The 26530-nt window shown below is 43.1% G+C and overlaps 1 protein-coding gene and 1 long non-coding RNA gene across 3 annotated transcripts; one reads left to right on the forward strand and one right to left on the reverse strand.

Moving 5' to 3' along the window:
- Positions 1 to 280: 280 nt before the first annotated feature.
- Positions 281 to 26328, forward strand: pnpla7a (patatin-like phospholipase domain containing 7a). 2 transcript variants are annotated; one of them, XM_086135056.1, is made up of 41 exons: positions 281 to 392; positions 665 to 718; positions 820 to 871; positions 2165 to 2248; positions 2921 to 3008; positions 3104 to 3186; positions 3267 to 3373; positions 3458 to 3598; positions 3914 to 4073; positions 4193 to 4273; positions 5149 to 5277; positions 5374 to 5454; positions 6077 to 6206; positions 6294 to 6365; positions 6471 to 6544; positions 6643 to 6798; positions 7403 to 7480; positions 7613 to 7818; positions 7893 to 8024; positions 8149 to 8272; positions 9141 to 9254; positions 10093 to 10159; positions 10381 to 10530; positions 10661 to 10724; positions 10844 to 11012; positions 11878 to 12060; positions 12150 to 12268; positions 12659 to 12815; positions 14078 to 14194; positions 14323 to 14392; positions 15062 to 15178; positions 15276 to 15424; positions 15582 to 15734; positions 15827 to 15946; positions 16402 to 16486; positions 17875 to 17990; positions 18472 to 21460; positions 22117 to 22186; positions 22313 to 22363; positions 23819 to 23940; positions 25099 to 26328. In XM_086135056.1, the coding sequence occupies exons 2-37, from the start codon at positions 696 to 698 to the stop codon at positions 18583 to 18585; spliced, it is 4065 nt and encodes a 1354-aa protein (XP_085991182.1). In that variant the 5' UTR covers positions 281 to 392; positions 665 to 695; the 3' UTR covers positions 18586 to 21460; positions 22117 to 22186; positions 22313 to 22363; positions 23819 to 23940; positions 25099 to 26328. The 2 variants fall into 2 exon arrangements, with proteins under 2 accessions (XP_085991182.1, XP_085991183.1); XM_086135057.1 differs by lacking the exons at positions 17875 to 17990; positions 22117 to 22186; positions 22313 to 22363; positions 23819 to 23940; positions 25099 to 26328 and having other exon boundaries at positions 18472 to 20782.
- Positions 13827 to 17931, reverse strand: LOC147191827 (uncharacterized). Its single transcript, XR_015103509.1, has 3 exons — positions 17711 to 17931; positions 16360 to 16476; positions 13827 to 14172 (listed from the first exon to the last, which is right to left on the reverse strand). It is a non-coding gene; the product is annotated as an uncharacterized LOC147191827 (long non-coding RNA).
- Positions 26329 to 26530: the final 202 nt, after the last annotated feature.

Below are 26530 nucleotides of genomic sequence, written 5' to 3' on the forward strand. Positions count from 1 at the left end.
CAAAAATGTTTTGCACTAAAATGCATTTATCAAGAAAAACTGAAAAAAAAAAACAACAAAGACCATACACGGTGAATGATTTGTGAAAGTACAATTTTTTTTTTAATGAAGAGAAACACAAAGGGCTCGATGTTATTTTATTATATTAAATTTACTGATGATTAAACAGGAAGATACGGAAGTACCAAACGTTCTTTGATTGGCTGAGTCAATTCAGTGGTACCATGGCAACAGCAGTTCTACCTGCCCATTGGTGAAAGCAATGAAATGGGCGGAGCTAAAGCAAGTGACCAAGCATCGAAAAACTTTGTTGGCTACCAGCTAATAATACCTCCTCGCCAGTTGTGACAATGCCGTAAATTTGGCATACTTTCGCTACGGGACACCGTAAAGTAAGTCCCGTCTTTTACGCACATACATCATTCCCGGATACTGTTTTGGCTTCATTCATTGACACCCATTAGTGCCTCTCCCGGGATGGGTTTGCGCCGTTAGCTATGTGCTAGCTCGCTAATGTTATTATTGCGAAATGGTCTGTGAGGCAGAGTCACCGTTTTTCAGCTCGAACTGTCAGCGCACGAATTTATACTAAATTGCATTTCAATATATTGAACTCGGGATTCAGGTAATACCAAATGTCTGACATTGTGTTTTTTCTTCGTAGGGCGCAAACACAAACAAGGCAAACCAACGTGATGCAGCTCTTGGCAGCGACAGAGTATGTCACCAACTGGGTGTAGTAAATTAAATTAAGGATACGTGCATGGTTTTTCCATGCAAAAAACAACAACACGTGGCTGAGATATTATTATGATGCAGGATGAATTGCCGCGAAGGTGATGATGGAGACATCTGCGGATGGGCCAGTTCAGTAAGTTTAACAGTTGGTTTCTAAACTTGTATATGTGATGCGCAACATCACATCTTGTAGTGAAGATAAGTCGCCACTAAAGTCATTCGCGCAGGGAGCATTTCCCCTTCTCTGTTTTTCTATTTTTGTCCCTGAAGCTGACCCAGACGCTATCTTGGCTAGAATTACACTGCATGGGTCAAGTGTTGCAATTCGAATTGTGTCATGGCAGCGAAAATGTCTAGTCCACCATTGGACTATAAGGCATACAGCGTGTCATGACAGAATAAACGTTTTAAACACAGCTGTATATGATACAGTTGAGTAGGTAAATGTCACGTGAAATGTACATAGAAATACACTCTATAAAAACAGTGACTAAAGGCATGAATTCATAATTGCACATTGGGATGAGCAGTGCAAGTCTAGATTTATAAATTTTATGAGCCAAGAAACAAGTGTTTACGTTGAGTTTTGGCATACCACGTAATTGGAGTAACAGACAAACGGGTCAGACTGCTTTTTTTTTTTGTAAATTACCGAGCAGTGATTTTGAAGAAAGAAAGTTGTCTGTTCTGCAGCACGGGTATAGGGTACCTTAGACTGGTTGAATTCCAAAACCTTTTCCGTTGAGATCTATTATAATTGGATCAGTTACTTTGCACAAACCAAACTGTCGTCATTATAAAACCTAACCGTACAGGCAATGTTTCAAGTCATATTTGATCACCAACTAAAAGCACAAGCTAGCCAGTGTCATTATTAATAAACAGTTAACCACTGGCTTAACTTTAATGACACATGGTGGAAGGGTAATACTGCATGTCTCTTTTTTTTTTAACTGTTACACGAGCACATTATAAAATAAATGGCACCATCAATGTAATGTAGAAAACACTTGTTGAACACAAGTGACAGGCGTGCGGCAGCTCGCTAGTTTATGGTTAACTCAAGAAGCTAACATAACAGTCTTCACTCGGTAGTCGCTGATGGTGTAATGGTACACGTGCCTGAATCGTGTGCGGTGTATATGGTTGTTCGTCTCTATATGTGTCCTGTGACTGACTGGCGACCAGTCCACCCGAAATCAGCTGGGATAGGCTCCAGCAACTCCCGCGACCCTCTTCAGGATAAGCGGTGTTGAAAATGGATGAATGGATCTTCGCTCAGTGTTCCTTCTTGTCTTAACAGCACATATCGATGGTCTGAAATAGACACAACGAAGAGCCCCAAAAAAAAAGGGGGGGGGGTGTAAAAAGCACTTGTCACGGTGATGTGTTGTTTCATAAAGATTGTCTACATTAATGCGTGTAGATGCTGGTACACGGCAAAAACGACATCACGGCTGTGACATCCCGAGTGCAACAGTTTGTGGAGGAGAGGATGCAGACTACCATGGTAAGTAGAGCATGGTGGCGTTCCTGTTGGCGTATTACGAACGCTTTCTCAGTTACAAAGCTAACATTGAAAATGGTCACTGAATTCATTGAACGTAAATGCGATAAATATCTTACATAGATTTATAACTCGTAATAGGGTAACTTTTTAGTTAATCATCGCTGTCCACTGAAAAGCATGTATCTCCAAACCATTATATATTAATGCAAAAGAAGCAATCTTCCGTTCTGAACTTCAGTTTTGATGCCATTATCCGCGAGTACGTCTTTTGCTAGCGCACTAATTGAGATTGACTCAAGGTGACCCTTGGCTGGATGGCTCCTTTGCTTGAACATTTTCAACAGTTCTTGATGTGATTATCCATGAGCTTCATGGCTCCTGCCACCTTTTTTCCCCCCTTACAGTGTTCAATATTTCGCCAGCAAACCGGTTCAAACTCCCCTGCTTCAAGATTCGAAAATGTTTTGATGTCACCATCCATTGGTCTGACTGGCCGCAGCTTTCGCCCGTAATTCCCCCCCTAGTTAAAAATGGAGCGGCACAACCCTCTAAACCGAGGAAACAATACAAACTTCCAAACAATTGCTAATATTCTAGAAAAAAAAATTGCTGTGCCCTTTATCACTCAAGAACTAACATCAGACTTTTCTGCATTGTTTGTTTGTCGTCCAGCTCACGGGTGTCCTGATAGGTGCCGCTGTCGCAGTCGCGATGATCGGGATCGTGGTGCTCTTCTTGTACAGGAGGTTCAAGCATGCTCGTGAGTCTCGGGTTGATCTACTGAAGATATTTCAAGTCTCAATGTCAATCATGTCTGCAATTATAGCACTATTAAGCTTTGGATTCTCTGTTCAGGTGAACAGCAGCCCGGTGTCCGTCATTACCGCTTCCGAAAACGAGATAAAGTGCTCTTCTACGGTCGGAAAATAATGCGCAAGGTATTCATTTTTTCTGCCCCTCAAAACTTCCATTCAGACTTTGATTTGAAAGTTATGGGGTTTTTTTTTTCTTTTTGAAGGTCCAGACGCTGTCCTCACTTCCTCCCCCTCCTTCGTCATCTACCTCGGTGTCAAAGCAACCGCAGCGCGTGCGCAAGAGAACCAAAGTTCTTAGCATTGCTCGCAAGTATGGGCTACAGGAGAGGATTTGAAAAGTTGTTTTTTTTTGCGCGGTCCAGTTTGATTAAGTGAAACACGTTCCCTCAAACAGAATCCTTCGTATCCGCAAGGATCCTCCTACTCTTCAGCCTAAAGAACCGCCACCCTCTCTGCTGGAGGCTGACCTGACTGAGTTTGACGTGCAGAGCTCCAATCTGCCCTCTGAGGTTCTCTACATGCTGAAGAATGTCAGGTGGGGTTGAAAACGAGGGGCTCTTTCTGGATTGATACAATTGAACCATCCTAGGTGTCATAAAAATTGTGAAATAATAAAATGCTTAGTCAACTTGACAAATGCGACGGTGAACCGCTGCCTCGCAAAGTGTACGTCACCATATTTATCCTTGCTCACTTATTTTTGACATATTATCCCGAGCAGCCAGGACAGAGAAGCGTGTCCCACTCTTTATGCGACAGGTCTTTTATTTTTATTTTATTTTTTTCCCCCTGAAAATTTTGGCTGTTGTAGAATTTGTCCAACTTCAGGGTCGGTTTTATTCTTGCTTAGGGTGTTGGGCCACTTTGACAAGCCGCTCTTCCTGGAGCTGTGTCGACACATGGTATTTGTGGAGCTGCAGGAGGGCGAAGGTCTTTTCAAGCCCGGAGATGACGACGACAGCATCTACGTGGTCCAGGATGGGCGACTTGAGCTCTGCATCTTGGAAAACGTAGGGTTTTGCTCTTTTTTTAAGTCACGTTGCAGAAAAGGATTGACATTTTTTTTCCTCAAACCGAATAGACACGATGCTTGACCGTGTCGTTGATTTTCGTCTTTTCTGCTTTCCAGGATGGTACAGAAGTGGCGGTGAAGGACGTTCTTCCCGGCGACAGCGTCCACAGCTTACTCAGTATTCTGGACATCATCACGGTGAGCGACTTCATTTCACACTGCTTCTTCTTATCTGTCGCTGTCTGCTCGCTCCTCCGAGTCAAAGAGTTCATTGATGTCTTTTCTTTGGGCTCTCTCCATCCCTATCCGTGCAAATTTCCTAATTTCATTTCCTTCTCAAAATGTCTTTTCTTATTTGTCAAAATTGGAACGTTAAACGAGTTAGAATGGATGTGCATGAAGAATTAGATTTCCATTAATTGTCCAATCGGGTATGTTGTGAAGCAATGGAGTCCGAATGCGGTTTTTATCTTTCTGTCTAAGTAGGCTGCCGTGGAAACTTTGGAAATGTTAATTATAAAAGCATCCCCCCCCCCCCCCCCAAAAAAAGCTTTCTCAAATAGGCAATTTTCAAGATGATCGAAATCCCAGATTTCCATTTGTTACTTTTCCTGCATTCTTACATTTGTAGCTCAGTACTTATTGACCAACCGGGGAAATATTTGTCATGATTCTGTTTTCTTTAGATCACTTTTTTTTTTTTTTTGGCTGGTTCATGTTATGTCGTGTTTTCATGTGTGCCTTTTGACTTCCTTGTTCGGGTTTGGAATCGTTTCCACACGTTCTTGTCTTCCTGGTGCCGTGTGTTAACCAATCAGCTTCCTTGTTATTGTATCATTTTGTTTTTATTTTTCTTTTCCTGTTTTTGCTTTGCCACGTTGTGTCCACTCTTATGTACTCGTATTTTTGATTCCATATCCCTTGTTTACTTAAAAAAATTTTTTTTTGCAAAATTCATTTTTGTTTTGAGCTCATCCTGCCTTACCTACTGCATTTGAGTCCACCTTTTACCAAATTGTAGCCTTCCAAAAAAAATAAAAAATCACATTCACTCTTCTTCGCTTTTTTTTCAGGGTTTTCCAGCTCCTTACAAGACCGTATCCGCTCGCGCGGCCACGCGCTCCACCATCTTACGTTTACCGGCCTCCGCCTTTGAGTCTGTGTTTAAGAAATACCCCGAGACACTCGTGCGCGTCATTCAGGTAAACGTTGGTGTCAAACGTGTGATTGATTTGAAATCAATTGACTGTGACAACGTTTAGAGTTCATTTCCTGGACGTGATTGTTGGGTGTTTCAGATAATCATGGTGCGGCTCCAAAGAGTCACTTTCTTGGCATTACATAACTACCTGGGCCTGACCACCGAGCTCTTCAATCCGGTAGGTGGGAGGATGTTTTGTGTGTGTGTGTGTGTGTGTGTGTGTGTGTGTGTTAGCAGCTGCTGGGAAGGAAAGCATCCTTGCACATTTACGGAAAGTGACGTAAACCCACTGTCCTCCACATGCAGGCTAATTTCACGCAACATTAAACACGGCGTCATATCCTTCGTGTGGGTCAAAACGAATAAACCATGATAACCCCCTTCATAGGAAACTTTACGACCAGAAAGATCTTTCATAAGAGAATGCTTGAAAGGCCTTTGTTGGCCAATTGCGAAAGCTTTTTAAAATGTATTGTATTGGATGTGCTAGTAAATATAAATCACGCCCGAGCCAAAGTCGAAAAAATGTGTCCCTCAAGCAGAGGTTAAACGATTACAGTCTAAATGAATAATCTTCCAGATTTATGGCCAATAGGCAGATGTGCGATTTAAAAACCTTCATGTAATCAGGAATGAATATCAAATCTGATAGAAATGACGGGCCGCGTTTGTTTACCTCATATCCTTTTTTTTTTTTTTTTTTAAGAGCAGTTATCATTACAACCTGATTTTTTTCCCCTTTTTTTTTTAAGCACTAATTTAAATGTGTGCTGCGCACTGTTTTGTTGTTGAATCGACAGGACAGTCATGCAGTGCCTTTGTCCAACGTGAACATTGTGGCAAGTGAGGCAATCTCTGGCAAAACGACTCGCCGTTTGCACTTCCAAGATGAGTCGGGTGTGGGGACCGCAGAGAGCCCTGCAGACGCAGGTCTCACACACCGCGTTTAACCTTTTTTTTTTTTTTTTTTCCTGGTGTTGAGCATGGTTCAATACTATTTCACTTTATGCGAAACAGATGGCGTAAAGGACAGTCCTTCGAATAGCCACAGGAAGCAGCGATCCATCTCGATGCCCCCCGACAGCGCAGGTTGATCACTGTCTTAGACTTCGGGGTGATAACTCATTCACTCATTAATAGAGGTTGCGCAGATGTGCATACTCATCACCTTTGCTGGGTACGTACACCCCGCAGGTGACATGACGATGGCATGCGAGCGGGCTCGGGTCAACATCGATGAGACTCCGCCCAGTCCTGCCACTCAAAAGGTAAAACCTTGATTCTTGTCAGATTACTGTTAAAGAGCAGTTTGCTTTTTACCCTTGTGTCGGTTTTTGCCCTCGACATTCCTTTTCGCACGGCGCAGTCTAGCCTGAAGAAAAGCGTAACCATGCAGCATACGCCCTCGGAGGTGTTTCACTACACGGACAGCGGGGGGCAGTCCGACGCCATCCACCTGAGCAAGAGCGGAACAATCTTCCAGGCTGCGAAAAAAGACCTGCTGGGAATCATCCAGTTGCAGGTGAGAAGCCGAGTCTGCCTGGACATTTACGTCTTGCCAGGCTTGAAAATGTGAAACATGAAAAAAATATATCTATAGAGAGAGAGGTGAAAAGTCTTTTCCCTGAAGTCAGTCCAAATCCTCCTGACCCTGGACGAGAGAAGCGGTACAGAAAATGGCTAAATTACCCCCCGAGGAAGGAGACCAAACTGCTCATCCTTTTTCCAGCGGTGTTGATTAAACCGGCTGTACGCATATGTGACTTTCTGCTCTGTACTGTTTACAGTCGGGGTGTCAAACTCATTATTGTCGCGGGCCACATTGTAGTTACGGTTTCCCTCGTAGGGCCGTTATTAATTTTGGGAAACCATATAAATGTTTAATCCCCTCCACATATTACATACACGGCACACAACGAATTGATGAATAACTAGTTTTAAAATCATTAATCAAGAATAATGACTGTTACTGTGGATTTCATATGACAATTTGAAATTTTGGTTCAGAATTTAGCAAGCATCATGGAAACTTGACATGCTTAATTTGCTTTCGCGGGCCACATAAAATGATGTGGCGAGGCCAGATCTGGCCCCCGGGCCTTGACTTTGACACCTGCGGTTTGCAGGATCCCAGCCTCCTTGAGGGAAGAGTGACCCTCCACCAAGTCAAAGCTGGTTCGGTGGTGGCTCGTCAAGGCGATCAGGTGACTTTTATTAAACTGTTTTTTTTTTTTTTTTTTGGAGAGTGATGTGTGTTATGGTATTAACTTCAGAGGGGATTCTAATCTGTTGTTTACATGTCACTTTTCTGCCTTTTCCTTTTTCTTTTTTTTTAGGAAGTGAGAATTCAGTTTGTTATTTCGGGCCTACTCCATGTTTACCAGAGAATGATCGACCGCGAGGAAGACACGCGTCTTTTTGTGACGCACCCCGGAGAGCTCGTCGGTCAACTTGCCGTCCTGACCGGAGAGCCCCTCATATTTACAGTCCGAGCCCAACGGGACTGCAGCTTCCTCTCCATTTCCAAATCCCATTTCTATGAGTTAGTCCCTGTGGATTTTGCGTATGCATGTGCACATGGACACATCTATATAATTTCTCCCCTGCCCCCCTCAGGATAATGCGTGCGGAGCCAAAAGTCGTGCTGAACGTCGCCCACACAGTGGTGAGGAGGATGTCATCTTTTGTCAGGCAGATTGACTTTGCGCTCGATTGGATGGCCGTGGAAGCTGGCAGGGCCGTCTACAGGTACTTTCAGCCAAGTTCCGCTTCATACGTTTCTCGCCGCCCCTTCCCAAAAAGATAAACGCTGATCTCTGCTCTCTCTCGAAAGCTTGTGTTGAATTGCTGTTAATGCAAGTGTATCATCCAGGCAGGGAGAGAAATCCGACAGCACTTTCATTGTGCTCAGTGGACGACTGCGCTCCGTAATCAAGAAAGAGGACGGCAAGAAAGAATTAATAGGAGAGTATGGCCGCGGTGACCTGATTGGAGTGGTGAGGACCAAGATGGAGTTTAAAAACGAACATTTTTCAACAGTCACATATGATTTTCTTCACATGAACATTCTTCGGTGATGATCAGGAAGAGTCTTATCAACGTGTTCTTTTTCCAGTAATGGCAGCCGCACCTTAGCTGCATGGTCAACAAGCAGGCGTGACACAAATTAAAATGAGAATATCACTCATTAGAATGCAGACTTCTGCCAAGGCTGAGCTGCCCTAAATAAAAATGTCTTGAATAGTTGCAGCTTCCAAGGACTTACCAAACCACTCCGGCAAAGTAAAATGGAAATTGATGTGTACTTTTTGCTTAATCCTCCCAACCAAAAAAAAAAAAAAAAAACTAATTTCACTTGGCGGAGGTAATAATGAACATCCCTTTTGAAAATGTTGTCATTCCGATCCATACGTTGCTAGTAACTGAAGAAATGCGTTCATCTCCCATCGCAACATAAAAAAAATGAGGGGAAAACCAAAACAAGCAGCTTGTATAAGTACCCATACATGCTTTATTTAGTTTTATAACTTGACATGTGGGTGTAGATTTCACACTGTTTGCATATAATTGGTTTATGTCCGGAAATCTGTCGGAATTCATTAACAATGTCATATACATATATATTTTTTTTTTTTTTCTTCCGTGATCGTTCTAATAATACCTGAATTAAAGGATGCTATGGTTACGGTTACCAGGAGGCAGGAGAACTGTCATCTTGTAGGAGTTTATATTTCACACCGCTGTGTTAATTTCTGAACATTATATATGAATACTATTTGGGGTGACGCATGGAAAAAAAAAAAGAAAAGAAAAGAAATATTTTTGTCTTTTGCTTGGGATTCAGTCTTGCCATTCTTTGCGCAGGTGGAGGCCCTAACCCATCAGAACAGAGCCACCACTGTCCACGCAGTCCGGGACTCCGAGCTCGCCAAACTGCCCGAGGGCGCCCTCAGCTCCATCAAGAGGAAGTTCCCGCAGGTAGCCTTAAGGCCTTTGAACTTGAAACCGTACAACTTCTCCAGAAGTTCAAATTCAATCGACTAATATAGTATATGTAGTACAATATTTGATCTGGGGTTCCTTTTTTTTTTCTGGTCGCTCTCTAGTTGGTTTGGTTGGGAATAATTTGCCATTGACAATTTAGTTTCCTTTAAAAGAACCGAACAAAAAATGTTGATAAGTGTCAATTCTATTTATTTATTTTTTATTTTTGGTGCCCTGTGACTGATCAGCGACCAGGCGTACCCCATCTGCCAAAGTCAGCTGGCATCGCCTTTAGCTCTAGTGATGCCAATCACTGCAGAAAATTATTGGATTGACGTTTTTGGAATGCAGGCTACTTCTTTTTTTTTGTGGAGGTTTATGAAAATAAATTGATGTATAATCACCCCTCATATCTTCACCAGTACTTAAGAGATTCTTCTTTGGCCCCTTCACCACCTCTCCATAAAGTATTTTCTGTATCTTTGGTAATGCCACCAACCAACTATATGCATTTTTTTTCCTCCTTTTTTTACTGTTTTTCTACGCTAAGATTGTCTGAACTTTCAAAGGCCATTAAAACAACGACACTAGTAGTGGCATTTGCGTAGCTTGCGTGAGGGTCGGCGGCTTGGATAATGGACGGCCAGAGCTCAGATTTTTCCTAAAAGCTGTGAAGCAGATGTGCCCACCACTATAGGACTAACAACTGCATGCTTTTAAAACATATTTTTTGCTTTCAAGATCAATACTTAGAATCTTGGCAATCAAGGAATGAACATTGCATTTGTGTCTTAGATCAGAGACTTGTTTCTGAAATGTTTTGCCATTGCAGGTTGTCACCAGACTCATCCACTTGCTTGGACAGAAGATCCTCCAGCAGGTTAATCTTCCTCTAACTGGTGTGTGCACTTTATATCGTGTTTACGACAATAATCATACAATTGCGACTGTTCCATAAATCCGGAACGCTGACTGTGTGTGTGTGTGTGTGTGTGTGTGTGTGTGTGTGTGTGTGTGTGTGTGTGTGTGTGTGTGTGTGTGTGTGTGTGTGTGTGTGTGTGTGTGTGTGTGTGTGTGTGTGTGTGTGTGTGTGTGTGCGTGCGTGTGTGTGCATTGTCAGGTCGCAGTTTGGCACTGCACACCCCTGGCAGTAAATGGGACGCAGGCAACCAGGCCTCCAACCTTTCCACAGTGGCAGTCCTGCCCGTCTCTGAGGAGGTGCCGCTCACCGCCTTCACTCTGGAGCTGCAGCATGCGCTCCTCGCGATAGGTACAAACAAGATTTATGGAAAGGGGTTGTCTTTTTTTCTTTCTTTCTTTTTTTTGGCCTTCCTGATTGATTGGTGACAGTGTTGTTCTCCAGCGGAAATATTAAATGTGGCTCCTTTTGTGACATTCAGGTCCCACTCTTTTATTGACAAGTGATATCATTAAACAGCGCCTTGGAGCTGCAGCACTAGACAGGTATTTTATTTATGTATTCATTTTTTAAATGCTGGTCTTAAAGTTATTTAAATGATCTAAGATATAGCGAGACAAACATCCGGGTTATTTTACTTCCTGTCCTGTTTCTTTCCCGTCAGTGTTCATGAATATCGTCTGTCCAGCTGGTTGGGCCAACAGGAAGACATCCATCGAATCGTTCTCTATCAAACCGACTACACGCTGACCCCGTGGACCCAGCGGTGCATTCGTCAGGCCGACTGCATCATCATTGTGGGCCTGGGCGAGCAGGATCCTGCCGTCGGAGAGGTGAGGTGTGAAGGATGAATCGGGCTGAGGAAATCTAGCCTCGTACAGCCATTTTTAGCAGTGTCATGCAGATAGAAGACCCCCCCCACCCCACCCCTCCGATTTTCATTTGTAATGCAATTAAGTGCCTGGCACTCTTTGTTGATATCGTTCAGGGTGCTGGGCAGCGAGGTGTTTAGTCATCTTGGATGTGTTCCATCCTCTGGACTAAAGAACTTTATACCACACCTTGCAGATAGACCCATTTTCATGATAAAATCCAAAGTTTATATATTACATCTGTAGCGGCCACAGAAAAAAGATCGTTTTTTTTTTTTGTTGTTGTTTTGAAACCAAGTTAATGATATCCACTCCTATATGATAGCCTTTTAATCGCTTATCTCTTGCGTCCTAATTATCCCAAAATGTTTAGCCACCGTAACAGCGCACTGTCTGCCGCAGGTTTTTGTGTTTGACCCCTGGGGCATACAAGACGGCAGCGGGCGGATGCTATGAAAGTGTAGAGGCAGGAAGTGCACGTCCAGCTGATGGAGAAGTAATTGCTTTTCTCAGGGGAGGGAAATGGCCAAACAGAAATAAAGGAATGTGTCCTTGTTTAACAAGAGAGACGATGGGAGAAACGGAAAGACTGATCGATATTTGCTGGGGCACAGAATGAGTCATAGCTGAGGATTTGATCTTTCAGGAACACACACACGCACACGCACACATGATTTTGCCCTGAAAACTAAATTCCTGGTACCACCTGTGCAATTACTGGAGTTCCCTCACTTGAATCGCCTTTGGTCTTTACCCGCGCGCGGTCGCTTCTCATAATTCCACACATGTGAGAACTGCGGCAGCTGTAAAATGGCGTCCCTCCTAGCTGGAGCGCATGCTGGAAGGAAGTGCCGTGCGCGCCCAGAAGCAGCTGGTTCTCCTACACAAAGAAGACGGCCCCCCTCCCAAGGGCACAGTGGACTGGCTTAACATGCGCAGCTGGATCACCAGACACCTCCATCTATCATGTCCGCGACGGGTCTTCTCCAAAAGAAGCCTGCCCAAACTGGTGGGATTGGATGCATTATATATAGTTGTCCTAGCCCACATCCACACCTTTCATATTCTCTCCCTTTTTTTTCTTTTCTTTTTTTAAAGATGGAGCTGTATCAGCGTGTTTTTGAGAAGCCAGCAGACCGCCACTCGGATTTCTCCCGATTGGCCCGGGTCCTCACTGGGAATGCCATTGCCCTCGTCCTGGGTGGAGGCGGGGCCAGGTAAAGCGCATCCTCGTGGCCTAGAAAAGTTGATACAAATATTTACTGCAATTATGACTTGTATCGCTGCATTAGGGCACCCGTTCAACCATACACACTTGGATACGCCCTTGTCAACTGAAGACACCCCCCACCCCCACTCCCATAATTTGTATTTATAATCATTCTAAATGGTGAACCACCAAATGTATCACGTGACACGTCAGGATATTGCACATTGTTTCAACCTTATAAGTGACTATAAATTGTATAGTAGATGTAGGATGTTAACTTTTAGGTCTGACGTGGCTTTTTAAGATGTTTCCTTTTTTTATTGCAGCTGCTGGCAGGGACTTTAAAAAAAAAAATCATCTTTATCACTTTGTCTTGTTCCTCTGCTCTGTTTTGTAGAGGTTGCTCCCAGGTGGGAATCTTGCGAGCGCTCTGCGAAGCTGGCATCCCAGTCGACCTCGTGGGCGGAACTTCAATTGGTTCCCTGTTGGGGGCGCTCTACGCCGAGGACCGCAGCCACAGCCGGATGAGGATGAGGGCACGAGAATGGGCAATGGTAACGATTAAATGTGGGCGGGGCCTCTTCGTATTGTGACGTTACACGGCTGTGATCTTTGCCTGCCTGGCTGTCTCTGATTGGTCAGCTGGAATCAAACGTTACAAGTAATTACATTTTACTGATGAAGTCGATTAATGTGACATAAGTTACTCTGACCGATTAAAATAGATTGCCCAAGCAAGCATAAATATTATGGATTTTAAATAAATAAATAAATAAATAAATAAAAATAGCAGGCGGAATATAGCCCAGAATCCTACTTGTTAATTTACTACTTTCCTATTTAGATTGGGCACCTTAAGGTGTTTCACAGACAGTCCAAATTATGCAAATAGGTACGTTTTTCCACAAATAGCTGGGGGTTGGTTGCACGTTAAAAGATGCGAATGAAAGTCCAATTGTGGACATTGTTGTAGTCATAATTAATCAAATCAAATAACATTCATATTTACACTTGGAATTTGGAACCCCGGCATGTCTTCAAGCCAGGAGGGGGCCGTATTTGAAGTCACGCCACCGGAGAGCATCGCAAATCAGATTCCAGATATCATTAAAAGGCCCATCCCTTGCAGAGCTCGGGGATTTCTCCCTTGATGTCATACTTGAAGACATCCCCACGAAGATTAATGCAGCAAACAAATTGTTTATGTGGGTTGAATGAGCACATTAACATTCAGTTGCTCCCTTTTTAAGAAGGATTTCCAGTGGTTTTATTTTTCTTTTGTAACTTTCTGCAGACTGTAGACGGTAGCGCTTTGTGAAGGTGACTCAAATAGGAAATCATTTCATCTCGTGATGAAACATTCCTATTTCGGAAAACTAGAGTCCGTTTTTTTGCAATATGCCGTCCACCGGTTTGAAAGCTGAGAGACGTGGGCCAGTTGTCCGTCCTCTCCCTCCATGGCTCTGTCCTTGGTGCTGATCCGTGAATACGCAAGCGTGATCTCTAACTTGGCGAGAATCTCTTATCCTCAGCCGGTGGGGATGAGCAAAAATAAACCTGGGCCAGATGTTCCAAAATACCTTTTATGCAGAATGAATGTTACTTTATGCATGTCATGAAAGTATACGATGAAGCCCAACAGTGAGCTGATGTCTGCATCCGACAGAAGAAATAAATGCTTAAAAAAAAAAAAGATGCCATGAACCATCTGGCAGATTGTACTTTACCTGCAGTGAAAGCGTTGCGCTTGATGAAATGCGGTTTGTGTGAGGTACGGATGAAATCCAGACAAACGCTCCCCACTCTCTTGCCGCAGGAAATGACTTCAGTGTTCAAGAAGGTTCTCGATTTAACATACCCGGTCACTTCCATGTTTTCTGGCGCCGCCTTCAACTCCAGCATCAGCAACGTCTTCAAGAGCAAGCAAATTGAGGTGAGATGAGGTGGTTGCAATGCCGTTCCAATAGAATAAATAAACAAACACATTGCAGGAAGAAGGATAGACCGGCGCCAGGATGACTCAGTGTATAATTGAAACCTGTTTGTGTTTTGTGCATGCAGGACCTTTGGATTCCGTATTTCAATATCACAGCCGACATCAGCGCCTCAGCAATGAGAGTGCACACTGATGGTGGGTGTACACAATATTTCAGGAGTACTGTCCACATAAAATGTCCACGTCAACAAGATTTTATTAAAAAACATATTTGCTCACGTGAAAGTCCCTATAAACTCATTTCAGACGTTCAGAAGTGTGAAGAGATTTCAATCCGTCCATTTTCTGTTGCAAAAGTCCACATTAGGGTTGCGGGTGGAACTGATCTTAGCTGACTGGGCGGGAGGCAGAACGTATAAACTCCACATAACAAGGTCCAGATTCGACTCTGGAACTGAGAGGCAGATGTGCTAACCACTAACCCGCTGTGCGGCGTATGTGGGAACTCAAAAACTGTTCAATCAACGTTTCGAAGAGAGAAACATGATGACCACAAAACAAAACCAGTTTCACTGTGTGCACACAAACACTGACTTTGGGGCGAAAGTTCTCCCAAAACGGGTAATAAGTAAATACATCGGGGCTCTTGTCACCATTTCTTATTCCCCCCCCCCCTCCCCATTGGCAACATCAGGTACTATTTTATTGATCGGCTGGGGTCCAAGTATGCTCAGTATCTGACGGTCACGCAAAGTCATACACAACAAGGAGACCCCTTTTCTCCTGTTTTTCTTAGTCCCTAATCGAGACGAGCACAATGTTCATGTTGTAAGCATTACAGTGTTTTTGGTTTGCTGTTTTGAGGTTCTCTCTGGAGGTATGTTCGAGCCAGCATGTCGCTTTCGGGGTACCTGCCTCCTCTCTGTGACCCAAAAGATGGACACCTGCTTATGGATGGGGGTTACATCAACAACTTGCCAGGTCTTTTGAGTCAGTTTTTGATCTCTTCAAAGTCTTCTTCATCTTTCAACTCTGGTCCAAATCTTTTTTTTTTTTTTTTTTTTTTCCTCACTGTCAGCTGATGTGGCACGCTCCATGGGGGCCAAAGTGGTCATAGCTATTGACGTGGGCAGCCGCGATGAAACCAACCTCACTAATTACGGCGACTCGCTGTCAGGCTGGTGGCTGCTATGGAAACGCCTCAACCCTCTGGCAGAGAAAGTCAAGGTAATGGGTTGATCCCAAAAGACAATTATTTTAGACCTTGTCTGGACTTTTCGAGTCATCAAGTTCAATTTTAGCAGGAGGAGAGTTCCTTTTTATTTTATTTTCTTCTTATTATTATTATTTTTTTGAGGGGTTTCTCGCTTGTGCATGCGCTCAGGTGTTGAACATGGCAGAGATTCAGACCCGGTTGGCCTACGTGTGCTGCGTTCGACACCTCGAGTCGGTGAAGAGCAGCGACTACTGCGAGTATATCCGACCCCCCATCGACAGATATCGGACGCTGGAGTTTGGGAAGTTTGATGAGATTGCTGTATGTTTCCGTATACGATATCATGTGTTGTTTCATTGTTTTCTTTCATTTAAAAATAAATAAATAAAATCCCGTCTACTCTGTGATGTTAGGAGGTGGGATACCAGCACGGCAAAACTGTGTTCGACGTGTGGAGTCGCAGTGGAGTGGTGGACAAAATGCTGAAAGACAGACACCAGGAGGAGTTTCACAACACGCAATGCAAGAATAACGTGAGCGCCCCCTTTGGACACTTGGACACATTGTGTCTTTCGTCACAATGCTTTAGAGACGGCAGAATTTTTTTGTGCCGTGCTGGAATACACGATTCCAGCACGACAAAAGCAGACTTGACATTTTGATGAAGTGTTCCATCAATAATTGGCTCTTTTCCCATCATTCCGAGACCAGCTGTAATCAGCTTTTATGCTGCACTCTGTTTTTTGCGCCAAACGTCTCTCCGGCTTTCTCTCTCTGGCTTTTCTTTCCGGTTATCGCTCATCGCAATGTTGTTATCTGACCTGCTATCAGACGGCACCAAAAATACTTCATTCCAAATGTCGAGTCAGCCTGACTTGTTCTGATGCCTCAAGATTGAAAGGTGACTCGTGTTGTCTCGTGATTCACGTTTAGTGGAGCTCCGTACCGTTTATTTCCCATTCACCGACGTTGTCTTTGTGCCGATCAGGTGTTGACGTGCCCCAACGCTTCCTTCACCGACTTGGCAGAAATCGTCTCCCGCATTGAGCCTGTCAAACCAGCCCTGGTGGATGGTAAAAAACACACACATGCAGTTTCCCCCCCACCTGAAGTCATCTTTTTCTTTGTTGCATGTGCAAACAAACCCAAGTACACTCATAGTACACATGCATGTCGATATTATTCCATATCCTCATTTGGTGCTTGATCTGTTCACTTATTGCTTTTTTGCAAGAATGAGTACATACGTGAGTACCGTAAAGACAGTGGAATCGCCATGGTCCAACAAAATGGCTTCCAGGAAGCTGATCAACTTTTTTTTTTTTTTAATAAAAAAGTTATGAAAATTGGGATACTCCATTTTTGGCTCATTCAAAAGTCACGATCGCCAGTTCATTTTAAGTAACTTTTTAACCTCCTCGATTGACAAGCAAAAATATGTTTAACCGCTCATAGTGAAACTGAAACACTCACTTTGAAGTTGGAGGTTGGAGTTTGTGTCATATGGCAGAGATGCCGAACTTACGAGCACTTTGTTTTGCAATCGAATTGTAATTAATGGCAAACAGTAAAACGCCTTTACCGATTATTTCAAAGTGACAGTGCAGAAAATGTACAAACGAAAGGGAATGCGTAAATGTATTGAAGAGTCCGTAACATGTCCGGGGAAAAAAAAGGGCAAAAATATTTCAATGTTCTTCTGTTGAGAAACTGAAATGGACCGTTTTTAATTAAAAACAAAGTTTTAATGATTAATCGATTATCAGAATGATTAGAGATCATTTTTTTGACAATCAATTAGTTGTCGATTAATCATTGCAGCTCTCATAAGAAATAATGAAAAGCGAAATGATCTGCTCCAGAGCCAAAATGTTGACATTAAAAAAAAAAAAAAAACTGCATAGGCAATTTGAATAAGTTATAGACCACATTATTTTTATAGTGCCTGTCCTAATTAGGGCAGGGAGTAAGCTGGAGCATTTCCCAGCCTCCGTTGGGGCAATAGGCGGTGATACACCTCGAACCGTATAGGCCGGTGGCACTTGAGCGGCTTTTGTTTGCATTAATTCGGTGAGCCTACAACCGAGCCCGTGATTCCAGTGATCTTGTCTTAACTGAGGTTTTGTGTCATTTGAAATGGTCCTATTTTCTCAAAAACAAACAAACAAACAAAAAAAAAATATATTCCAAACTGAAATATGTTGGACTATCAAGGTTCCACTGTATTCTCCAAATGAAGCAAAAGCCATAAGTGACAAACAGTATTTGGTTTCACTGCGGCAATGGTGCGTGCTCACCCAATCGCGGCTTGTTTCTCATTCCTCTCCGCTCTTTCGACCTCATCGCTTGCACGCCCACTTCCATCTGTCCCCACCTCCACGCTTCCCCGACAGCCTCACAAATGTGATCTCTTTTATTATGATTTATTTATTTTCCCTGTCCTCACCTCCCTCCCCGTCAGAGGAGTCAGACTACCACACTGACTATGACGAGGAGGCAGTGGAGAGCGCACTGTCTGACCTGGAGCTATACGGTCACTATGGAGAGCATACTGAAGGGGAGGAGACTGCGGACACGGTGCGGGCCTCCGGTCGTCGTACGGGTCGGGTGATCTCTCGCAAGCGCTACAACTGCTGAGTCACATGTTCGCTCTTTTCGGGAAACGTTCGACGTGGGTTTCACGTTGAACTGGAACGGGTCCCTCGCATGTACACCATGTCAGATTATTTGTACGCCTATTCAGTTGGAGTGAGATATTTAAACGTCATTCTCGCCAAGAAATATTCAAATATTGTAATGCAATATATATTTTTATTTGACTATATTGGTGCATAATCCAAAAAAAACAACATAAATTAACTCATTCACTCCCAAAGACGTTTTTAAACGTCTTTTCAGACTTGGTCCAGAATTGGCTCGTACTGACTGAGCGATTCAAGGATTTTTGTTTTGTTTTGAAATAGCCATCAACAGAACATACAATATGGATTCCATTTGACAAATCGTGTCTCATTTTCTGGTGACATCGCCTCTAACCAACCCCCTTTGCAATCCTCAGGATGAAGAACTGGATGAAAGAAGTATCCGACCCGTCAATGCGGTATCCGGTCACGGATGCTCCCTGAACATCTCAGCCAACCAGGAAGTACTATCCAAACGTTCCGCCAAGTAATGAGTGCAATAACGGAAGAACATTTAGACCACCACGTTTGCCTCAGTCAGTCAGCACTCCGGTTTCGACATCATGACTCTTAGTGATTAGCCTTCATTCAGCTTCAAGTCCCGCTCGTTCCCAAATTGTCATCACTTCTCATATTGAGATGGTCGAGCTTTGGATTGCAATTAGTAAGGAATTGCAAATTTGGCACCAGGCCTTAATACGCCTCTCATTTAACAACCTATGCCGACCACAGTATCCTCCCCCCTTTTTCGAAACCACATTTTGTGCCATACCTGAAGACACTGCGGAGGGAGCAGCAAAGTTGGACAAAAAAAAAAAAATAGGACCAGCCACAGTTTGGCAAAAAAAAAAAAAAGGCCCTTTTTTTCTTCACCTCGGAATCAATTCAAAAAAAGAAAAATGTAAATGCCTTGCTGTTCCCTTCTTAACGAACAAAGTGGTGTCGTAAGGCTTCAGGCTGACCTGAAAGGATACCGTCGATGCAGAATGCCTTTATGCTCCCTAGTTTTTGCTGTTTACAGGGGGGGGAGAAAAAAATGCTTGAGATTTCCTTGACTGTTTTGCGTGTGCCTGCGCCGCCTCGGCTTGCCATGTGAGATTTCTCGTTCCGCCCCCCTACACAGCATCAAATGTATGCTGACATATCGAACCTCAGCCTTTATGCACAGGTAGCTCGCCCATCATTCCAGTTATGCACTTCAATGCAAATGTTGATTTTTTTTTTTTGTTTGTTTTGTTTTATTTTGTTTTTTGTTTTGTAGGCTGATCAAACTCTACGTGTTACACTTTTTTTCGTTGTTGAAATATTTATTTTGTCACAATGTCATTTAGTTGAATGTAGGTTGCGAAGTTGTTCTAATCCTTCAGGCATGTATAACGTAATTAAATTCACACTTAGAATTGTATCATTAAAATTCTTTAATCGTGAGGGTAGCCCACAATTTTAAAGTACAGAGCAACATTTAAATTCAAAATGAAAATCTCTGACAGGATGCTTGTCTGATTCCGTTTTTCCAATCGAATGCAAAACAAATCTTTAACAAGGTCAAACTGCGGTCATGATAAAAACCTTTAACTGCGTTTTTTTTAACAAAAAAACGTATTCTTCATTTCAAACAAAGGCACAATGTCTCGCCGCTGCCTTTCGCCACTCATTCGTATTTGTCAGCCGTAAAAACAAATTCAACAGTGCAAAACATAAAAGCCAAATCTATGCCTTAACTTTGATAGAAAAGCCCTCCAGCCTCATCACGCGCATCTTTCACTCAGTTGTTGTGGCTCGCAAATCCTTTCATGCTCCGAGGCGATTGTGCGATCTTAGGAGAATTCAACCTCACATTTGATGCTCCATTGGCTATCAAGTCTACACACGCCTATTCAACCAAGTTTTAGTAATATATAAAAAGACCAAGATGAATCATTTAAAAACCTCTTCTACCATGAATATGACCTGTACAGCTCATTTGAATATTTGTATTCCCCCCTCTTATTAACGACTGAAATAATGTGGCGGCTCATAGCTTCAAGTCCAGCTGAATGAAAAATATTTAGCTGATTTGAAGAGTCACAAGATTCACTTCCTTCCATAAAGATATCGTTATTGTAGTCATTCTGCACTATCGGTAGTTAGGAAAAAAAAAAAGAGTCCGTTTCCGCACAATTTAAAATGTATACAATTTAGATACAACGGTTACATGTTAAGGAGGCTGTCTCAGGTGCTCCCGGTCTGGATTGACGGTACACAGATTTGACAAACCTCTCGCCGAAAGTTTTTTAGCCAATTCAGGCCAAATTGTCTAAACGTGAATTGTTGCCTTCCTGAGAACCGTCATAGTCTTGATTCAAGTTAGTGGCGAGATGAAAAATATGATTGCGGTCACACACTAGCAACCACGGTTCTGACGTCACTCTAAATGCAAAATCATGAGTGTGACTTATGAAGGAGGCCCCCGCCCCAAACCGCTCAGCTGCAGGTGCACACATACTCACTTTAAGTGGTGCTTGGTGTGTACTGCCTCCTGTTTTTATTAATGAGTGATGCAGGCTATAGGTCATGTTAACTCATTCACTCCCAAAGACGTTTTTAAACGTCTTTTCAGACTTGGTCCAGAATTGGCTGGTACTGAATGAGTTAATGGTAGGGGGGGGGGGTGATTTATCTCTTTTCCTTTTTTTTTTTTTTTTAAAATAATCACACAATCCTGGCATTTAAACAGCTTTTTCTATGCACCTTATTTGGAACCAAGGGGTTGTTACTTCTGGTCTTGGGGTGTTTCCAAAAAGCACAAAGAAATTGAAGTTTGGCCAGAGTGAGTGTTTCACCAGTTGTTTGAAGCTGTGATGGATGAGACGCTGATGCTACGTGCGGAAGCACGCCAGGTGACTGAAACAAACACACTAACGGCAACCACTTGTGCTCTCATTGAGCCTTTTAGCTTTCGAGAAGCGCACAATGTTTATCGGTATGCCTTCGCTCCGTGCTTGATGAGTATTTATGTTGTATCATATGTCTTTTGATAATCAGCTGTTACTAACAAAACACTATTGTGCAATTTGTATGTTTATTATAAATAAATGATTCCATTGAAGAAATAAATGAGCAGCCTGGCTGGTGTTTCCACGGTTTACGCACCTCCCATCATTCATTTGCTGTATACATGAAGTATTTCGAAGTGACAGTTGTCATGCTTAATATTTTTGGGAAAACCTTTCAAGTCTGTAGTCCATGGACGGCACCATTTTCTCTTATGCCTTCACCACTTTTTTTTTCTTTTCTTTTCAGCGGGGTGGCCAGAGTGACACATCACAGTGAGGGGTGGCCGCGCATGTGTCTGTCACTCTTTATCAAACCATCCAGAGATATAGGGTAACAACATTCTGATTAAAAAATATATATATATTTATATATATATATATACAGTGTATATATATATATATATATATATATATATATATATACTGTATGATGTAAATAGATACACATTGTCTAAGATCAACTGTTTCATCCCTCTTCACTGTGTTTCATGAGACACCATCGCTCGATTAGAAAATAATCCTGACAACACCTCTGTCAAAGTACACTATTCACGTCACTGGAGTATTTTTGTAGAGCAAACACTGACATTTCCTTTCAGCATCCGTCAGCCCCGCCAGTGACGTATTTTGGACAAGAGTGAGGTGCTCATGTCTTTTCCCAGCAAAAAAAACAAAACAAAAAACGTGTATTCTGATCTTGCAAGGGGGCTGGAACAAGCAGATATGACTTATTTTCCAGTTGACCTCCCATGTTGCATTTCTGTTTAAAAACAGAACATCCAAACTGCACTCCTACACACAGGTCACGGCTTTTATTTAAAAGGACTCCGGAGAAGATGAATATATTAGCGCCCTGTCGATCTGTAGAGAAAGCACACTGTGTTGGATTTTCTTGCGCCGTCTCACATGACATTAACACTCAAACAAAGAGTGACCCGTTTACCTGTTTCAGTCCCCCCCTTTTTTTTGTCCCCATTTCTAAGCTAGCCCGAAGACGCAATGAGAAGGATGTCAGGCAACGAAACGGGCGGAGGACCACAAAGTGTGCCAAGGAAAGGTAGACACAGGGAAATTTATGTGTGTATTTGCACTGCTCTATTTAGCCACCTATAAATCAAGCCTAAAGGTCGCAAACTCATCTCCAACCCCCCCCCCCCCCCCCCCCCCCCCAATCTGTCAACAGTAATTGCACGGTGAGGCCATTGTGCGCCACCATGCTGTTGGTGTACTCACGGTATGGTGCCTTTGAGATGTCCCCATTTTTCTATTTGACTTGATATTTTTATGTGCGGTTATTAACTGCAAGCAAATAGTGAACATCGCACATCTAATGTCGGGGAAATTATGACAGAAAGGCATTAAAAGATACTTATCGCCATATGTGTGTATGTTTGGTTACTTCACAAGAAGCCGTCGGTTTCGTTCTTTTCTACATTTTCATGACAACGGAGTGATTTTTGACAAAGTCACTTGGTAGTTATGCTTTGTCTTTCAGTCGAAAAAGACTCATTTCCTGTAGGCTTCGCTTCATTTAACCACCGGGCCGCCCTTTTTTTCTTTTCTTTTTTTGGGTGATTGTATCGATCCAAATTTGTGTCTCCCAGTCTTCAGTGGCCTATCTTCCCTCCCTGTGTGTTCATTAATTGGCTGATGAGGAAGTCCCTGAGGGGAAAGTGGGAGATTGAATGAGCTCATTGGTAAATGGATGAATAATTCTCGTGTGTTTTTATGCAATAAACAGGCAAACATTCTTTTGCTAGCAGAAGCTTGCTTTTGTTTACCATGAGAGCATCTGTTGGTTTGGCCAATTTCGAGCGCCTGATTGTCAAGGTGTGGAAATTCTGGTTCGATAATGTTCCGGCTTTAAGCGGATATATTTTCACAGCTCAAACGTTTCGGCAAAAAAACAACAACAACAAAAAAAGATGCTCATGGATGCAGCATGCATTTGTCAAGGTTGTATCGTTATTTCAAGGCTCCTTTTATATATACTTGGCACTTTTTTTCTCTAAACATTCTGATTTGGCTTCAATGTTCCCTCTTCTCTGTGATGTTCTTTTTTAAGACTAGTGACATCATCATTTGCCATTTTCTTTCTCAGCCACAGTGGACATGAATGACTCCAGTAAGGGCGTGTTTTGTTTTCAGTAAAGGAAGATTACAAGTGGGCCAGCGTTGGGCTATTTATCTCGCCGCCTTTGGGAGGACAGCCAACGCTGGCCTTGCTCCCTTTTATTCATCTACTTTTGTAGGAAGCTTAAATGTACCCACTGGAAATTTCCCAATGTCTTAGCATTGCAGTATAACGCTGCGCCAAAGGCACTCGCGCGAGTGGGCACAACACAGTGTAGTCATAAATATACCACAAAATAATCAGCCTTTTTTTTATGGCACCAACAATTCCGACAATTGTTTTGTAGCTTGAGAGAGTTATAATGCTTCTTTGGGGACAGCAATTTAAAAAGGTGTAATATTGATAAAGTCGCAATGGTGGTCGGGCACGTCTGCCCTGCAGTTCTGAGGATCTGGGTTTGAATCTCCGCTACTGTCTAAGTTTGTCTTAACTCTATTCTCATTTGATGCCCGAACCTGGTTCCTTTTGAATTACTCAACCTCCCTCCCTCCCTCCCTGTTATTTCCACTTTTCTGCCCACTTTCATCCACTTTTCTCAATTTTCTCTCCACCAAGCTCTCAATCAGTGACTCACTTGGCATCGCGTCGGGAGTACGTCACCTGGGAGGGACGGCGAGGACGGCAGAGGGTGCGAGGGGAAGAAAAGTGGAAGGAGCGACGTTTGCGGCAGTAGCAAGGTGAGTCAAGGAGGGACTAGACATGGATGTCACGTAGGATGAAGCGCCCCCCCCCCCCACCCATCCCACACACACGGGTCGAACCTAGAGCTAATGCGAATGTCATTAGTCTCGCCGATGATTCTGGACCAGTAATGAGATTGCAGGGCTTTCCCCGTTAGGAAGAGTTATGTCACCGCTAACGCCACGCCGGTAAATTTGCTTACACTGCTGTCAACACACATACATGACCACTCCGTGTATCATCACATTTCATTGTCGAGTCGGTTGTTTCGGTTCGATCTTCATTCAGGGTGTGAATCTACTTGATATTTGCTCCCGACACTTTTTAATCTGTTGAATTATCAGACTGAGCGGAGGGTCTTTTTCTGAAATGTTGTCAAGAGTGAAATAATGCTAGCTGCAAAAGGGTTCAACCAAATCCATTTTTCTTCGATTTTCAATTTGTCCAGCAATTTTTTTATTTTATTTTTATTTTTTTGTTGACAATGATAATCGGGTGTTTCATCTCTAGCGTCACTGTTCAACAGAGACCCAGCAATTATTCTTACCAATGATTCAGGTATCCAATATTTAATATCCCATTTTTTTTTCATTGACGGTACCTTGACTTCATGTTTTTGAAGTCTTATTTTAAAACGTCCCTTGGACTTGGGCAGAGTGCCTTCGTACCATTTCTGTTAATGAATAAGCTTTCACTCTTATACCTGTAACAATGTCAATGGGGGTGGGGGGGGGGTCTTTAAAATGGCTATGCAGACCATATTCATTTGAGTTGCTAGTGGACGTCTGCTTTCTGCAGAGGGCCTTTATAGTTCGGTGTCGAGTTCGTATCTTTTGAGTGCTACCACTTTTGACACCACGTTGAATCCAGCTATTATAATTTGATGAAGTACAAATAAAAGGGTAAAACGGATTGTAACCAAATGAAATGCAGCCGATCTACCCTCCGTCAACAGATTTGCCTCACACGCTCCCAATTCAGCCAGGAGCTGTCGGTATGAATTAAAAGCTTCTGCTATCTCAAAAGCACCGCAGTGGAAACGTGTTTGTTTGACCTTAACACCGAAAGAGCTTTTTGGAAGAGCGGAGCTAGCTTTTGTCCGCGAGCGTCCACATGACGGACGAGACAGTGATGGCCGCCTTTGTCGTCCACAGGGCCATCCGTCGCTTCGCTGTCAGCGATCATGCACAGATGGAGTGCTTGTGGAGACGAGTAAAATGACAGAGGCGAGGCGGAAAGAGAGTAAGTGGCCAAATGTTTGGCCATCCACAACTGCCTAATGGAGGAACATATTGTATCACACCAAAACAAAATCGGAGGAAAATAGAAAGCTAGTTGACTTGAGTAGCAATTGCAATCTGGGCATTTTCCCCACCAGATGGCTTTTTTTGGTGGGGCGGGTGTTCCCCTCCGACATCGTTTATATTGACTGGCGGAAATTATGTGTTCAGTGGGACCTAGACAGTCTGTTCTCGTCCGCGGATCTGCTCGAAAAAACGGTCGCGCCAGCAATCGTAAATGCTTATCGCAAATCCTTATGTGGGCGTTCCTCACCGAGTTGGGCCGCAGATGCCATGTTTGAAAAGTGAAACACTACGCGAGCCAATTGGGAAGTGAATCACGGTATAGCTAGCACTGTTGCTGCACACGCAAAAAAAAACAAAACAAAAAAACAAACCTGTTTGTGTTGCATATAACACCTTTTGTAGCTGTTACTAATAAGGATCAATGTTGTATGATACTGTATATTCCTTGTTCAAAGATCGCTGTATTCAGGGGGTGAATTAACTTTAGCTCTTTGTAAGAATTGACGAAGAATGTAATGAGGGGCGGGGGGGGGTCGCAAGCATAATGGAGCCTAACCCAGCTGTCTTTGGACAGTAGGTGGGATACACCCTGAACTGGTCGCCAGTCAATCGTAGTGCATGTACATCCCTCGCCAAGTAGTTTTTAAAATTTAAACACACAAGCAAAGGGAGGTTTCCCACCCGGGTCCATTATTCAAGCTAGCACCGCCACAGTTCATCACAACAAAAAAGGACAAGGAGAAGAATTTGCAACTGCAATTTGGCTAACAGGTTAGCTAACAGTTAGCTTAGCTTCTTCTTTTATCCAGTCTAGTTATTTTTCCGGGAATGTGGACACCCTGCTTCTCACAGGTTAGTTTTGTTAGCACGTAAACAAGGGACCAATGGGGTCCCCATGGGCAACAAGTATCCCACAAGGACCACATGAGTAGCCAACCCGTGGATCTGTTCTAAAAATAGCTACTCAATGACTGGACATTGCTTTCATAGCGATTATATATATTTTTTGTGTGTGTGATTATATGAAAATGTCAACATTTTAATCCAGTGGTTCTATAATAAAGAAAGCTGTCTTAACATTGTCTTCACAAGTGTAATTCGACACAAAAGATTCACGACAAAGTGTGAGATGGAGGAATTTAAGATAAAATGGAATGTCTGAGCGATAACTTTAATGCCCGGTCTCAAGGTGACATGTGCTCCTTGTCTTTCTCTGCGACGCGAACGCCCTCATCATACCAACGAACCAGGACCCCCCCGTCAACGGTGGGATTCCGCG

This window comes from Hippocampus guttulatus, chromosome 17, assembly GCF_054856545.1.
Source record: "Hippocampus guttulatus isolate MCC_2025c chromosome 17, RoL_Hgut_1.0, whole genome shotgun sequence".
Taxonomy (NCBI): domain Eukaryota; kingdom Metazoa; phylum Chordata; class Actinopteri; order Syngnathiformes; family Syngnathidae; genus Hippocampus; species Hippocampus guttulatus.

Bases quoted from the DNA above. Each gene is read 5' to 3' on its own strand.
- pnpla7a (XM_086135056.1), top strand. From the start codon at position 696: ATGCAGCTCTTGGCAGCGACAGA. The intron at 10,725-10,843 runs GTATTTTATTTA...CTTTCCCGTCAG, and splicing joins GGAGCTGCAGCACTAGACAG to TGTTCATGAATATCGTCTGT. The intron at 16,487-17,874 runs GTAAAAAACACA...CCTCCCCGTCAG, and splicing joins CAAACCAGCCCTGGTGGATG to AGGAGTCAGACTACCACACT.